Source organism: Carcharodon carcharias, chromosome 14 (genome assembly GCF_017639515.1).
Source record: "Carcharodon carcharias isolate sCarCar2 chromosome 14, sCarCar2.pri, whole genome shotgun sequence".
NCBI lineage: Eukaryota > Metazoa > Chordata > Chondrichthyes > Lamniformes > Lamnidae > Carcharodon > Carcharodon carcharias.
The window spans coordinates 14,302,438-14,316,670 of record NC_054480.1 but is presented as its reverse complement, the minus strand read 5'-3'; the positions used below and the strand labels follow the sequence as shown (position 1 = coordinate 14,316,670).

Below are 14,233 nucleotides of genomic sequence, written 5' to 3'. Positions count from 1 at the left end.
GGTCTTGGGAGGAGTGCAGCATAAATTTAGCAGAATGATACCTAGGCTCCAAGGATTAAGTTACAAAGAGAGATTGCACAAATTAGGGAATTTAGAAGATTATGGGGTGATTAAAGTTATCTTCAAGGTATTAAAGGGAACAGATAGAGAAACTATTTCTGCTGGGGTTGGTGAGTTTAGGATTAGGGGGACATGATCCCAAAATTAGAACCAGACCTTTCAGGAGTGAACTTAGGAATTGCTTCTACAGACAAAGGATGGCAGAAGTTTGGAACTCGCTGCTACAAATGGCAATTAATGCTAGATCAATTGTAAATTTTAAATCTGAAATTAATAAACTTTTGTTAAACAAAGATATGAAGGGATATGGGGCAATGAATGCATGTAGAATTACACCACAGATCAAGCATGATTTCATTGAATGGTGGGGGAACAGGCTCAAGGGACTAAATGGCCTACTCCTCTTCCCAGGACCAGAAAAATCTGGGGTTCAGATATGTAAATCTTTGAAGGTGGTACAGCAGTTGGTGAGACTTTGTTAAAAAAAAATTGCATTTAGGATCGTTGGGCTATGGAGGCATGAAGCATAATAGCCCAGAAGTAATCTGAAACCTTTATAGATCACTGATTGGCCATCGCCTAGAATATTAGCCCAAATCTTCCCAGCAGGAGCGGAACCCTTATTTCCGACGCTGATTAGACAAAAAAGTACCCACTTACCTTCCTCTGATTTTTCTGGCCAATCTTTTGATGAAGGATCATGCAGTACTCAGTTAGCGCAGGAAACCTCGGAGACATCAGTGAAGGGAATCCGCGCAGAAGCCACGCCCCCGTTTATGGCACTAGTTGCCATATTCTGGTACATGTTTAGTGACACACTGAAAAGCTTTGGGACATTTAAACAGTTTCTCGGTGTGTTAGAGAATGAGTGTTGTAGGGTGGGTTAGGGTAATGAGTAAGGGGGTAGGGTTGGTGAGGTAAGTGGGTAGGATAGGTAGGGTGGCAGTTGGGTAGGATGGTAATGTTGAGCTGGGGGAGAGTGGGGTGGTGGGAGCTAGTTGGCTTGTGTCAGGGTTCAAGGGGACAGTCGAGTAGTGGAGGGTAGTCAGAGGTTGTGGCGGTGGGGTGCAGGCGGTCAGTTATATGGTTACCTAGGAGTAAGACTAGGATTTATCAATCTAGCATTTCTTGGGTAACTGTTCCAGGTAATTAAGTCAAAAATTTCTGAAGTCTCTGACTTAGAGTTGGAGACTTTTTTGGAGAGTCCTGGGGAGCAGGGGATTTTCCGGGCCAATCCCATGGGATCAGTGAGTTGAGACTTCCAAGGGATCCTAAAGAGCGTCTTGCTGGGTATGCCTGGTCTCCGACAATCCAGAGCCTGGAAGACTTGGGCCATTATGTCCAATTATAGGCAACAAACATCTGCAGTTTAATTAAGGACTTGGAGAGGGTGCAGAGGAGATTACCAGAATAATGCCTGGAATGCAGTACATTAGTTATGTGAAGAAAAACTGTAGAAACTGGGCTTGTTCTTGGAGTAGGGAAGGTCACGGAGAAATTTAATAGGCTTTCAAAATTGAGGGATCTTGATAGAGTAAATAAGGAGAAGCTGTTTTTCCTGGTTGATGAATTGGTAACCAGAGGACACAGAATCAGAATCACAGTGCAGAAGAGGCCCTTCAGCCCGTCAAGTCTGCACTGACACGTGAGAAACACCTGACCTACCTACCTAATCCCATTTACCAGCACTTGGCCCATAGCCTTGAATGTTATGATGTGCCAAGTGCTCATCTAGGTACTTTTTAAAGGATGTGAGGCAACCCGCCTCCAGCACCCTCCCAGGCAGTGCATTCCAGACCGTCACCAACCTCTGGGTAAAAAAGTTTTTCCTCACATCCCCCCTAAACCTTCTGCCCCTCACCTTGAACTTATGCCCCTTTGTGACTGACTCTTCAACTAAGGGGAACAGCTGCTCCCTATCCACCCTGTCCATGCCCCTCAGAATCTTGTACATATCGATCAGGTTGCCCCTCAGTCTTCTCTGCTCCAACGAAAACAACCCAAGTCTATCCAACCTCTCTTCATAACTTAAATGTTTCATCCCAGGCAACATCCTGGTGAATTTCCTCTGCACCCCCTCCAGTGCAATCACATCCTTCCTATAATGTGGCAGCCAGAACTGCACACAGTACTCCAGCTGTGGCCTCTGGACACAGATTTAAGATAATTAGTAAAGCAGAGGGAGATGACAATTTTTTCAGTGCAACAAGTTATAATGATCTGAATTTCAGGTTTAAGTAACATCATTCAAGAAAAAATTTGCCATATACTTGAAAAGGAGAGATTTGCAGGGTTATGGGGACTAATTGTATAGCTCTTTCAAAGAGCCAACACAGACACAATGGGCAGAAAGGCCTCCTATACTATGTCAATTTATGATTCCATTACCAATTGTTTATGTCTTTTCTACTTTTATCTCTTCCCACATGTTTTTTGTTTGGTACTCAAATAACATTGTTGGGGGAAGGCTGTACGATACCAAGTATTTAAATTGTTTTTGACATTCTTAATTGTGAACTGATTTGTTGGAATTCCAAAGATTGTATTTCCCATTTATTCACTAGTTATTCTGCACAGGGTCTAGAAACTCTTCCATTTCATTCATTTTTGACTCCAATCTTAGCTGGGCTTTTTTTTTGATCTTACAAAACATTTTTTCAGAAAACCAAGTATTTCTGATGCAAAATATTTTCTATTCTATTCTACATATGGGAACCAAATTTCTATTCCTGTACTCGAATGTGTTGTGGCAACTCAAGCAGTTGCTTGAAACAAAATTGACACAGTGAAATTTTCAAGAAAACTTCATTCATAACTTATGGCATGTATGAAATATAGAGTGGCTGTTTCAGGTAGGACTGAGTTCCAATTTCTCAGATTGTCATGCCATATTCATTTTCTGTGACTAATGTTAAACAGAGATCGCAAAACATTTGCAGCCAAGTTAATATCTTTATTGCAACAATATGAGTTGTTCTTTCACCAAAGACTTAACATAATCAAAACTCCTCACTCTGGAAAAAGCTACATAAAGCTGTCCGTGTTTAAAAATTAGCCTTGGAATGTGAATACAAATTTTGTCAAGTCTAGCCTTGTAACTTGTTTGTAGTCCTTGAATATGAAAATTTAGTTGGGAACTGTTTCCTCCCGAGTTGGAAAAAGGTAGGTTTACATCTTATTTGAGGAATAAGAACTCTATTCCTTTGAAATCTGCCTGTTATGATTTCAGCATCTCCATCAAAGAAAGCAGACGTTAAAGTTTAACTTTGTACAGTCTAACCTCTGCTTGCGGGTTGACTATTGTAGTAATTTTTCATTTGTCTAAATGAGCCTAATGCAGTGTGAGGTTTCCTCCATAAAAGAGTTCCTGTGTACTCTGCATTAAAGCCATATCTTAAAGCTGTTTTGTATTGGTTTCTACTATATTCTAATTGGAACTCAGGAAACTGAATGGAGTCCAAGTACTGTCGCCATTCAGGAATTCAAACTCATGCCATCAGACACTAAGTTGATGTAGTTTTGAACACATTCAATGGTTTTATAACTGTCAAAGGTTTTTACAGTACTTCCAGGAGCCTTGAAAGTTTACATCATTATCAAAGTTCACGAGAGTAGGATTTTCTTTAATACAGTACTAAACAGGCAACTACATAAACTGCAAGTGTACTGTGGCCAGTAAATTCAATCTTATGGGTGGCTGTATGGCACTGTATCCATAACTCTGTTAAGTGATATTTTTACCTCTTTCCTTTATTTCACTGATTGCTTTGAAACTTTGAATGTTTCAGCTTGTGTTTTCAGTGTCTATTGGGGTAGCTTTAGGTAGTTGAGTCTTAAGGCATGGATATAATATGCATTAATAAGTTGGCCTTTTCTGGGGCATTTTTTGGTTTTGTCAAAATAGTAGTTATCACATTTGTGCTCTTCCTAACAGAGTGAATTAAAAGAGAGACCCTTCCCGCTCCGCTGATTGTCAGAACCGAAGATAATTACCTGCCCCTAGCTGCTGAACCACTTAACATCTGCTTCTGAGCTCACCTCTGGCCTCCTATTAGACATGGCAGGACCTGTGCCAAGCAGGGCCAGAGTTTACACTGATGTAAACACACACAAACCAAGGGAATACTGGGATTACGAATCTCATGTGGTGGAATGGGGGTAAGTTCATTTTAGATCAGATTATTTTGTTTGAATAACCAACAGCAAATGTAAAAAAATAACTTGCATTTATATAGAGTATTTATGATCATGATACATTCCAAAATGCTTTACAATTCATAGATTACTTTTGGTGTAATCACTGTTATTTTACAGGCAAATATCTAGCCAATTTGCGCACAATAAGCATGTGAGATAAGTACCAGATAATCTGTGTTGATGGTGTAGGTTATGGGAATTCATGTTGGCCAGGTTACTAAAAGAGCTCCCTGAGTGCTATGGGATTTTTTGTGTCCATATCAGTTACTCACCGCCCAACTCTCCAAAGCCTGTCCACCATCTATAAGACATAAGGTAGGAGTGTGATGGAATACTCTGCACTTCCCTGGATAAGTGCAGCTCCAACAACATTCAAGAAACTGTGCATCATCCAGGACAAAGGCACCTTCTTGGTTGGCACTACATGCAACACCTTAAACATTGACTCCCTCCACCACCAGCACACTGTGGCTGCAGTGGTTACAAGGCGCACCACAGCAACTTGCCAAGGCTTTTTCGGCAGCACATTCCAAACCTGTGACTTCTGCCTGGATGAACGAGGGCAAACAGGCTCATGGGAACACCATCACCTTCAGGTTTCCCTTCAAGTCTCTCTCTATCCTGACTTGGACCTGTATCGCTGTTCCTTCAGCGTCATTGGATCAAAAGCCTGGAACTTGCTACCTGAAAGCATCGTGGATGCACATACACCACGCAAACTGCAGCAATTCAACACTACCTTCTCAAGTGCAATTAGGGATGGACAACAAATGCTAGCATTGTCAGTGATCCCCACACCCCATACAGGAATAAAAAATCTTGAACATGCTGTGTAACATCTCATTTGAAACATGGCTCCTCAGATGATGCAACATTCTTTCAGTTTTGTACTGTAGTGTTACCTTAGACTTAGTGTTGAGGTCCTGGAGTATAGCGTATGTTACAATCCCCAGGGAGACCAATAACCTGAAAAGAAAGGAATCTCCAAACAACTCCAAAAGTAATCACTGGACAAGATTTCACTTTTAAAACTTCTACTGTGACAGCCAAACTCAAAATCAACACAAAATTAGGCATGCACTAAGATAAATGGTATTTCACCCAAAAAGATGAATTTCATTTTAAGAAATATCCCATGAAATTGCAAGCACTCGTATCACTCACCATAGAAATGTGGCACCGTGTGCAATCTCACAGTCTTTCCAACTTGACCTCCAGTATATAGGATCTCTCACTTTTCCCACTCAGTTGATTTGGCCCTCGAGTCGTTTTCATTGGCAACTGCATTCTATCCGAGCTCCTCGAATAAACTGACAAGGTGCATGCCTATGAGCCCAAGGTGCATGCCTATGAGCCCTCTCCCACTCAGGTCACATCAGTCCTGAAGGTATAGCTTTCCAGAGTTCCTTTTCAATCAACCAACCAACAATATCCTGTTCACAGTTTGGTCCTCTAATATGAACACTCAGCTCTTTAGCATGCCTGAGCTATTCACACTGCTTTTAGGTTTCAGTCCCTTCTAGCGTACTCATACATTATTTCTCCAAGAGCTTCTGGATTTTTTATTCCTGTATGGGGTGTGGGGATCACTGACAATGTTAGCATTTGTTGTCCATCCCTAATTGCACTTGAGAAGGTAGTCTGACCTGTTTGTAGAGAGCTTTACCTGCCCCTGAACACACCAAGAGTTCTGTAACTGTGTCCTGCTGCAGCACAACAAGCTGAAACGTGACACTTCTCCAGTTAGCTTCTATTGGCCTTTTTTAGCTTTCACCCCTATAGCAACCTCAGCCAGAGTCTTAACTTCTTGGAATTGATGTCATAAGCAGGAAATCCAATTACCCCTTTCCATAATTATTTTAGTTTTGCTTTGGAATTAAAGGGATTTCTCACAACTACAAGTTTTTGCAGAGTGCAGAGTTTGCAACACTTAAACCCAAAACCTCTTGACTCAGTCAAAAGAAAGTTAACAGCTAAGATAATTAACACTTGAAATTATTGTAGTTTATTTTTAACCTTCGAGAATCAGTTGATTTCTTGGTCTCTTCTGGAGGCATTTTATTTTTGCTAAGGGAGATTTCCACAGATGTTGAAACATGTGCTTCACAATGTGTTGTATTTGAATGCTTCAGAAACTTGGAAGTTTACTTGGAGAACTGTCAAAAAGTAAATATGATTTATGGAGCAGCCTTGTTCCATGCATGTTTTCACTTTTGGGAGTTTGGTTTAGTCCATTCTGTTGAAATAAATTGGAATGTTAATTGAATTGGTAAGGGAAATCTTTTTTCTGGAATGTGATCTGTTTTAAATTTTATATTTGTCCTTCAAATATTTTGTTAATTGATACCATACCTTTACTAAAGGATTCAGCAAATACTATACATACTCATAATTAAAGCATCTTATTTTGGCCTGCCAGCTGAGTTTTATCCTAACTCTCAGATGCATGATTGCTCAATTTCTTACCCATAGTCGATTTACCCATGTTGACTTTTTTTTAGTAGATCAAATGCCATTGGAGCCTTGCCAAATAAGTTGTCTGCAGATGTTAGGGGTACACTTGTTAACAGAAATCAGCCAATATAGGCTAACTACTTATAGCAAAATGAATTGGCTTGTACAGTGTTCCTGAACTAGCTTAGAAGTTAATTCCCTTATTCATTTAAATGAATGAATGACTGTAGTAAAGTTGTGTGGCAATTGGCATGCAATGTTTTTCTTGGAAAAGTAACTGGTTATCCCCAGAGCAGAACCATGAGCTATTCTATAGGGGTTTATGGTTTCCTAAATTAATAAAGAAATGTTTACTGATTTTGGGTGGTTATTTGGATGAGTTTTCGTTTTCTAATTTTTTTGTGTTACTTGAACGTTCTACTGGACAAAACTGGGATACAGCACAAAGCATGGATTGATTAAACTCAGTTGATGTTGATTGAAATAGTATGTAAATTTGTGTCTGCTGTTCATTGAATGATGGAGTCCACAAACCTGCTGTTCCCTTTTAAGGGGTAGAAAGGTGCAGCAGTGAAAGGAGGAAGAGTCATCAGAAGTTAAATTACCTCTTGCAAGTCTGCATCTTAGTGACTGTAGAGACCAAGGTGCAGTGGACAATGACTTGTCCATTGAATAATGTTCATTGGTGATACAAAAATTATCCCCTCAGCTTCTCCATTTAAATCTACTTCTGTGACACACTATTGTACAAATACATTGTTCAGCTCGGGTTTATCCTTGAAATCTGTTGAAAAGTGTAAAGGAGTCAGAATGTTGCATCCTGCATTTTAACTTCTTGTTTTCCTCTGATGAAAGTGTTGTGTCCTAATTACATGTATCAAGATTTGATTAGGTTTATTTTTTTCTGGTTTATAGTCATTGCTATTATAGACTGAACAACTTCTGAGTATTTTGTGTACCACCAGCAACCTGAATCTTTAAGAATACTGGGGAATCCCGACTTCAGGTTTTCTTGCCTATTAATGAGAGTTAACTTAAACACTATGATTGGCTGCACACTTGAATGTCATTGTTACATGGAACTATATTTTAATCCAGTTTGTGGTGCATTCTGGGTAAAGTGACTGAAAGTTGATTTGATGGTTTGGGCCTTCATTGACCAAATCGCTAAAACCTGAACTTTATGAACTTTAGCAGAAATACAGCAGAGTGCTGTGTAAGAATTAAAAATAAAAACCTAAGCAGAATTCCAGAGACCCAGATTGAGGGCAGAGGAAACAAGAGACCTAGGTGCCAAGGCCGCCATGTTTTTCACACATGACATTGAAACATTTGCAAGCTGATAAGAGTCTGAGTGTGACAAGGCCAAGTTCTTGAGAGATTGACCAGACTCGGGGAGGCACAGATAGCTCATCTTTTGTAATTGGAACGTTCAAACATAACAAGGTAGTGATTGGATTACATTGGTCTCCTTAGACTTTGTTGTGTGAAGAAAGTAAAAGAGCAGATTTCCTAAGCACATAAATTTTAGAGGTTTGGCATATTGTGTTGACTGATGCGATGATTTTTAATTTTTAAAAAATTCGTTGATGGGATGTGGGCATCGCTGGCTAGGCCACCATTTATTGCGCATCCCTAATTGCCCTTGAGAAGGTGATGGTGAGCTGTCTTCTTGAACCGCTGAAGTCCAGTAATATTAGGAAGGGAGTGCCAGGATTTTGACCCAGTGACAGTTCCAAGTCAGGGTGGTGAGTGGCTTGGAGGGGAATATCTAAGTGGTAGTGTTCCCATCTGCCTGCTGCCCTTGTCCTTCTAGATGGTAGCATTCATGGGTTTGAAAGGTGCTGTCTAAGGAGGCTTGGTGAATTCCTGCAGTACATCTTGTAGATGGTACACACTGCTGCTACTGTGCGTTGGTGGTGTAGTGCGTGAAGGTTTGTGGATGGTGCCAAACAAACCGGCTGCTTTGTCCTGGATGGTACACATAAGCATATGAAATAGGGAGCATTCGGCCTCTTGAACTTGCTCCGCCATTCAATAAGATCATGGCTGATCTTTTTGTGTTACGAGTTCCACATTCCCATCTACCCCCGGATAATCTTAGATTCTTGTTAGGCAAGGGAATCAGTCTACCTCTGCCTTAAAAATATTCAGTGACCCTGCCTCCTGAGACAGTGCATTCCAAAGTCGCACAAACCTCAGAGAAAAAAATTCTCATCTCTGTCCTATAAGGGCGACCCCTATTTTTAAAACAGTGCCTCCTAGTTCTGGACTCACCCACAGGAGGAAACATCGTTTCCACATCCACCTTGTTAAGACCATTCAGCATCTTATATACTTCAATCAAGTCATACCTCAGTCTTCTAAACTCCAGTGGAACCAAGTCCAGCCTGTCCAGCCTATCCTCCCTCATAAGACAAGTAAACAACCTGAATTGCCTCCACTGCATTTACATCATTCCTTAATTAAGGAGATCAAAACTGCACACAGTATTCGAGATGCAGTCCCACCAATGCCCTGTATAACCGAAGCATAATCTCCTTACTTTTATGTTCAATTCATCTCGTGATAAAGGGTAACATTCCATTGGCCTTCCATTAGCCTCCTTGATTACATGTTGTACCTGCGTACTAACTTTTTGTGACGAGAACATCTCGTGCCCTCTGCACCTTGGAATTCTGCAGTCATTCTCCGTTTAAGTAATAATCTTTTTTTAATTCTTCCTGCCAAAGTGAGCAACTTCACATTTTCTCACATTATACCCCATCTGCCAGATTTTTGCCCACCCACTCAACTTATCTAGATCCGCGAACTCTTCTTCACATGGCGTAAAACTTCTTGAGTGTTGTTGGAGCTGCACTCATTTAGGCAAGTGGAGAGTATTCCATCACGCTCCTGACTTGTGCCTTCAAGATGGTGGACAGGCTTTGGGAAATCAGGAGGTGAGTTACTTGTTGCAGGATTTCTAGCCTCTAACCTGCTCTTGTAGCCACAGTATTTATATGGCTGGTCCAGTTCAGTTTCCGGTCAGTGGTAACCCCCAGGATGTTGATAGTGGGATTCAGTGATGGTAATGCCATTGAATGTCAAGAGGCAATGGTTAAATTATCTCTTGTTGCAGATGGTCATTGCATGGCACTTGTGTGGCGAGAATGTTACATGCCACTTGTCAGCCCAAGCCTGGATATTGTCCAGGTCTTGCTATATTTGGACATGGACTGCTTCAGTATCTGAGGAGTCACGAATGGTGTGGAACATTGTGCAATCGTCAGTGAATATTCCTACTCCTGACATTATGATGGAAGGAAGGTCATTGATGAAGCAGTTGAAGATGGTTGGACATTGGACACTACCCTGAGGAACTCCTGCAGTGATGTCCTGGAACTGAGATAAATGTCCTCGAACAACCACAACCCCATCTTCCTTTGATATGACTCCAACCAGTGGAGATTTTTCTCCGATTCCCCTTGATCCCAGTTTTGCTAGGGCTCCCTGATGCTGCACTCGATCAAGTGCTGCCTTGATGTCAAGGGCAGTGACTCTCACCTTGCCTCAGGAGTTCAGCTCTTTTGTCCATGTTTGAACAAAGGCTGTAATGAGGCCAGGAGCTGAGTGGCCCTGGCGGAACCTGAACTGAGTACCAGTGAGCAGGTTATTCCTAAGCAAGTGCCGCTTGATAGCACTGTCGATGACCTATTCCATCACTTTACTGGTGATTGAGGGTAGACTGGTGGGGTAGTAATTGGCCAGGTTGGATTTGTCCCGCTTCTTATGTACAGGACATACCAAGGCAATTTTCCACTTTGCCAGGTAGACGCCAGTGTTGTAGCTGTAGTGGAACAGCTTGGTTAGGGGTGCGGCAAGTTCTGGAGCACAGGCCTTCAGGACTATTGCTGGAGCATTGTCAGGACCCATAACTTTTGCAGTGTCCAGCGCTTTCAGCTGTCTCTTGATTTCACGTGGAGTGAATCGAATTGCTGAAGACTGGCTTTTGTGGTGTTAGGGACCACCAGTGGAGGCCGAGATGGATTATCCACTTGGCACTTCTGGCTGAAGATGGTGGCAAATGCTGCAACCTTATCTTTTGTTGGGGTACCTGGGGCACGACCAGGGCTTATTTATGTGGAGATCGCGTTTCTACACAGCATGTGATGATGTAATGATAATGTTGTTGTGCTTTGATATACTGCTCAGCATGCCAAATCTTTTTTTTATACTGAATAAAATATAACCACTGTCACTAATAAGGGTGATCGATTCGCATCATTTCGGAATTTGAGAATACGGGATTAAATGGTTAATTAATTCTTATACCCCAAATTCCAACAGGTCTAATTTGTTTTTCCTTAAGAAATGAATACGAGAGCGATTAAATTGTACTGCTGCTAAACCATGGTCCTGTGGCAGGCTTTGCCTGTGCAATGCTATTTAAAGTTTTTGTTTAAATAACCATTGTCTGCTTAAAGATGATTTAGGTGTTTCTTTTTGTCTTTTATCATCGGTGCTATTCTTGTGTTCTGCCTATCTTACACATTATTGTCTCCTGATGCCTTTCTGTCAGCCTTACTGTGCATGCTCCCAGCTTTTCTCTTTATACTTTTCATTCACACTTCAGCTAAGCAAGAAATCCAAGCAGGGCACTTCATGTGACATCACAGCATGTTATTCCATTATAGGCTCTGAATACTGTTATGCTTGCACAAAATTAGAGCACATCTCAATTTATAACCATTTTAAAATGATATAAATTTATCTGTCAAATTATAAAATAGCAAAAGGCGCATACCTATGTAAAATAGATTGTCAGAAACAAAAACATTTCATGTTTCACATTCATTGCTCTGTGGCCTTGATTGTGCACCCTATAACGCATAAATTGGGTAATGAGGATTTCCTTTCTGCATCCATAGTGTCACCAGTGCTAAGCCACACAAGTTTGCTTTGGAATCCATTACAGGTAGCTCTTGTTTCTAAAAACGGTTTATTCTGGCTGTGTACTGCACCTTACCTAGTCTGTCCTTCTCAATCAGTTTATTGGGAGAGAGCAGCAGAGTGGGAAAATTGCAGGGACAAGGCCATCATTACCACTTTTGCAACCTACTGAGACTGAAGATATGGTTGCCTCATTTGCTGGCTTGCTCACCTCCACATCAGATGGCTTTGAACTTGAATCCGTAATCAAGGATGATGCTGAAGTGCAGTACTGAGCGAATGCTGAATTATTAGCAATACTGTCTTTCAGAAGAGACATTAAACCAATGTCTGTTGCTCTGATGTTAAAAAAAAATCCCATTACACTGTTTGAAAAATAGGAGTTATGCCAGTGACCTGGCCAAAGTTTCTTCCTCAAACATCATCTATTCTATCTCAATCACTGTTTGTAGGTCCTTGCTATGAGGAATTAGGTTGCCAAACCACTGTTCAAGAGGGTTTCATTGGATGCGAAGTGCTTTGGGTCTTCAGGGAAACACTGCTAGGTGTGCTGTAGATGCAAGCTTGTTTTTTCTTGATGGGTGACTGTGAAGCAATTATGTGCCAATGTGTTCATGAGTGGAGCACACAGCTGTAAAATAGGGGCTAAAAAGTGTTCAACGATTGATAAGTGACTGTCTTGAACACTGACTGTTATTGTCCTTGTTAAAAACTGAATTTCCTTTTTGTAGCTTCAACATGTATATTTTTCAGCTTCTGAACTATCATGGAAACAGCCCTGTGGCTTTCAGTTCCTGAATTGCAAAGAGCAACATTAATGGTAGAGAGATGAAAAAAAATGTTAATTTACAAGATTTTTGTTCAACCAAATTAAAATAAATGAGATAATTCATTTAATTTTGGACCGAATATACTGCAATGTTCCAAGCAAGTTAGTTTACATATTGCTTATCAAACACGGCTAAATGGGAATCAAGGAAGCTTTCTAGATGTTTATGAAATATTTGCCTAATTATTACATTGTTTACTGGCTAGGAAGGTGTATCATTTTACATGAAAATCCACCATTTCTGACTTAAAGGAAAAATATCACAGTCATCAATATGCTGTCAAGTTTTGCCGGTGGTGAGTAATGGCTGAGGCCTTGCTGATAAAATAGCATTTGGTCGACAATATGCAGACTCATCCTTGGGGTGCATTGACCTAGACAGTCCATAATTTCAAAGTTGCAATGCTAAGGGCCTCCACCCACTTCACTGAGAATACAGAATGTATAGATGTGCAAAGGGCAATTCTTGTGGCCTTATTGATATCCAATTGAAACAATATGGGATTCCACTCCTAAACTTCAATAGCTAAGTTTAGATTTAATAATGTTGCTCAACAGTGATCAGAAATCTAGTAAAACCCTTCTTAGGACACCACAGCCATTTCATGTTCATAAGCATTATGCTTCTGAAGAGCTTTTAATTAACCATGCGCTGCACCAGTGCATATACAAATTAATTTGCCAGTGGAAGTTTGACTAGTTCAGTGCCGTCCAATTCATACAATGCCATGCTTCCACATGCAGGAAGATTTTGGACAATTTTATAGCATTGAATTTGTCACTGTAGAATGGAGTAAATCTGAGCTGCTTAAAGCCAAATACAGTTTGAGTGGCAATTAATGGTTGAAAATGTGCTGTCAGTTATCAATGACTGAAGCATTTTGAGGAATTGTGAGGCAGCCATTTATGTTTTTAAGTCAGAAGAGAGAATTGGCCTTGAAACACACACTAGCCTTTAAACACCTCATAATCAGCAGCAGGAGTCAGCTAGAAATTTGCTGTTTAAATATCAGCACTGGAGGAATGGAGCAGAGTACCAGTGGATCAGAATATGTTCTGCTCCCAGAACATCTCACTGTTAACTATAGTCCCAGGTCTTGCTACTGATCTTATACATTTTAAAAACATCTTGGGCCAGAATATTGCCGTGCTATTGATTAATCCATTGACAGTAAGACAAGGTGGTCAAAATTAATGGAAAGATCTTGGGTAGGAAGGCTTCCACATCTGTATTTTTAAAGAAGGAATTTCCAGTTTCAGTCGTGGAGGCAGAACCTCTGGAGTCATTTCAGAACTTATTTGAGTGAGGCTGTATTTGGGGCTAGGGGAGGGAGGGGAGTGCAATATGGATCGGTAAACTCTCTCAACACTGCTCAACACTGTTTTTCTTGTTCAGTTTACTGCACTAATGTTCTAGTAGATCAACAGTGCTCTACCCCAGATGAGTATTTCTTCTCTTTCTCTCTCCGCCACTGTACCCCTAATATTTTTCCTTAATGCACACTTTACTGATTTATGCAAATATTGAGCACAAATTTATAATTTTCAAGTCAATACCCAAGATCTTATTGAATGGCGGAGCAGGCTTGAAGGGCCAAATGGCCTACTCCTGCTGCTAAGTCCTGTGTTTCTGTGTCGAAACTTGTACTTTTTCTTCTTGTAGTTGGATTATATGTTAACAAGATAAGCACACAATGATACATGGAATTTTAGTCTAATTTGGTTGTATTTGTGTACAATTATAAGAGGTATAAGCGAGCT

General features: G+C 40.7%; 1 protein-coding gene across 4 annotated transcripts in view; it reads left to right on the top strand.

The window, feature by feature from the left end:
- LOC121287035 (casein kinase II subunit alpha) overlaps positions 1–14,233 on the top strand; it is an 84,375-nt gene that overhangs the window by 21,070 nt on the left and 49,072 nt on the right. For all 4 annotated transcript variants that reach the window (XM_041204478.1, XM_041204476.1, XM_041204475.1 and 1 more), the window contains one exon: positions 3,995–4,218. In XM_041204478.1, the coding sequence (XP_041060412.1) occupies positions 4,118–4,218 (101 nt within the window). In that variant the 5' untranslated portion in view covers positions 3,995–4,117. The remainder of the gene's footprint in view (positions 1–3,994; positions 4,219–14,233) is intronic.